Raw genomic sequence first — 2,297 nt, forward strand, 5'->3', positions numbered from 1 at the left:
CGAGCGCCGCCGCCTGCTCCTCCAGCGCAGCGCCGAGCGCGGCGGCGGCCCCGCCGGCGGCGGCGCGCGCCTCGGCCCTGAGGCGCTCCTGCTCCTGTGCCTGGGCTTCCAGCAGGTCTTGCTGCGCCTCCAATAGCAGCCGCTGCTCCTGGCCAGCGGCTGCCAGGCGGGACACCTTGGGGGCGGGGGCCAGGGGGGGGGGATGCAGGGGTTTGTGGTTGGATGCGCTTGGGCTGGGGTATGCGTACACAGCGCGTGAGTGGCACATGCGCAGCCAGCAAGACTCAACACTTGCGCAAACATAAAAGCACACAACAACACAACCACATACGCGCAGACACACACACTCTTCTGCATCAGCGCACATGCACGCACGCACGCGCGCGCACAAACACCCACACACCCACATACCCACACACCTACACACACACACACACCCCACACACACACAGACACACACACACACATGCACGCGCGTGCGCACACACACATGGACCAACGGGTGTGCGAGCGGCAAGGGAAGCCCTACAATTGGTTACGCCAACAACCCTCCCATTCCCCCTCCCCCGCTGGGCCCCACCTGCCCCTCCAGCCGCTCCATCGCTGCCCTCAGCTCCTCCACCGCCTCTGGCGCCAGGCTGGCCTCCAGACCAGACAGCTGCCTGCCCAGCAAGCCAAGGCTGCTCTGGCGTGACACGCCCGCCGACGAACCGCGCTGCTGCGCAGCGGCCGCGGTGGTGGGCGCGGCGGCGGACGCAGCCTGCTCCAGGCTGGCGAGGCGCGCCTCACAGGACGCGATCGCGCCGCGCAGCGCCTCTGCGGCGGCGGCGCCCACATCGACGGTCGGCCCTGCAGGCGGAGCTTCTGCGACCGGCTGGGCGGCGCGCACCGCATCTTCTTGGACGGCGCGGAGGGCCTCGGTCAAGGCACCCACCTGCGGCAATGTCGTATGGTTTGATGCAGATTGATGATCATGCACTCGGCCCTCTGCATGCACACGGCAGGGTGCATAAAGGGACTGCCCACAGGGAAAGCACCAGCAGGCCTGTTGTGCTACCACAAGCACCCGCACGCGCTTCGTTGTGACCCGCGTCTCGACGCTGCCCGCTGCTCCCCGCTGCTGCCGGCTGCTGTGAGTGCTGCTTGCGCGCACCTGCTCTGAGAGGGCCTCAACCTCGCCGCGCATGCTGGCGTGGGACGCCACCACCGCTGACAGCTCAGCCCGGCTTGCAGCCGCGCCCGCCACGGGCGTCCCCGGGACGCCGAGCGACGCCGCCGCCGCGAGCGCGCGCGCGGCGGGCGGGGCAACGAGGGGCGATGGGGCCGCAGGTGCCTCGTCCTGGGATGACGTCACTGTGCAGTCCGGGGCTTCTGCCACTGACTCAGCAACCGACTCGACGGTGACCCTCTCAGACACCGCCAGCAGCGCAAAGGGATCATCGGCGCTCGCCCGGGCCGACGCGGAGGCCGTGCTGAGGCGCGTCTCCTGGTCTGGCGCCCACTCCCCCTGCTCGGCCTCGTCGGCCTCCTCCTGATTCTCTTCCGCCACCCGGCCCGCCTCATTCGTCACCTCCTGCTCCCCAGCCAGCTTGCCCTGCTGCTGCTCCGCATCTAGGGCCGCGGCGTCGACCGCCGGTGCGGCAGCGGCGGCGTCGACGCCCGCGGCGGCATCCGCGGCCGTCGCCACAGCGCCGCCGCCGGCCGACGCGGTTCGGCTGGGCGCGCTGCCGTGGCCGGTGGAGCGGCGCACGCGGCAGGCAAAGAGGCCCTCGGGGTGGGCAGCGACCTCGAAGAGCGACGACATGCGGGTCCAGGCCTGACGCATGTCGTCGCGAGCAGCAAAGACCTGTTGGCAGCGAGGGCGCAGGCGGTGACGCGGCAGCAGATTTCAAGGGGAGAGCTGCAGTCATACTTATGGACAAAGGCGACAATGTTGGGGCATGCTGACGCCCAGCGCAGAGCCTGTGTGGGTGACGAGAAGCAGAGCTGGGACGCTTATTCTGGGCAGCCAGAGCGGCTGCCCATCTGCCGCCGCGCGCGACCGCCGCCGCCGCGACCGCAGCTCCCTGGCCCCACCTGGCCCAGCAGCTCCTTTGTGATGCAGCGCGTCTCAACCACCGCCTGCAGCTCCTCAATCGCCTGGGGCATGAACACGTGGGTGAGTGAGTGAGTGAGAATGTGTGTACGTGGGCTCGCGTGTATTTGGGTTTGCGTATGCGCGCTCGTGTGTGTGTGTGTGTGTGCATGGGGGAGCAGGAGGGAGAGAGCACGGGAGCGCGTACGGGAGAGCGCGCAGG

The 2,297-nt window shown here is 69.4% G+C and overlaps 1 protein-coding gene across 1 annotated transcript in view; it reads right to left on the bottom strand.

Moving 5' to 3' along the window:
• MNEG_15384 (hypothetical protein) overlaps positions 1-2,148 on the bottom strand; it is a gene marked incomplete at both ends in the record, with an annotated part of 3,653 nt that extends 1,505 nt beyond the window's left edge. Inside the window, 3 exons of the mRNA XM_014036145.1 lie at positions 581-934; positions 1,154-1,846; positions 2,077-2,148. Of these exons, the coding sequence (XP_013891599.1) occupies positions 581-934; positions 1,154-1,846; positions 2,077-2,148 (1,119 nt within the window). The remainder of the gene's footprint in view (positions 1-580; positions 935-1,153; positions 1,847-2,076) is intronic.
• Positions 2,149-2,297: the final 149 nt, after the last annotated feature.

Source organism: Monoraphidium neglectum, assembly GCF_000611645.1.
Source record: "Monoraphidium neglectum strain SAG 48.87 unplaced genomic scaffold scaffold05278, whole genome shotgun sequence".
In the NCBI taxonomy this organism is placed as follows: domain Eukaryota; kingdom Viridiplantae; phylum Chlorophyta; class Chlorophyceae; order Sphaeropleales; family Selenastraceae; genus Monoraphidium; species Monoraphidium neglectum.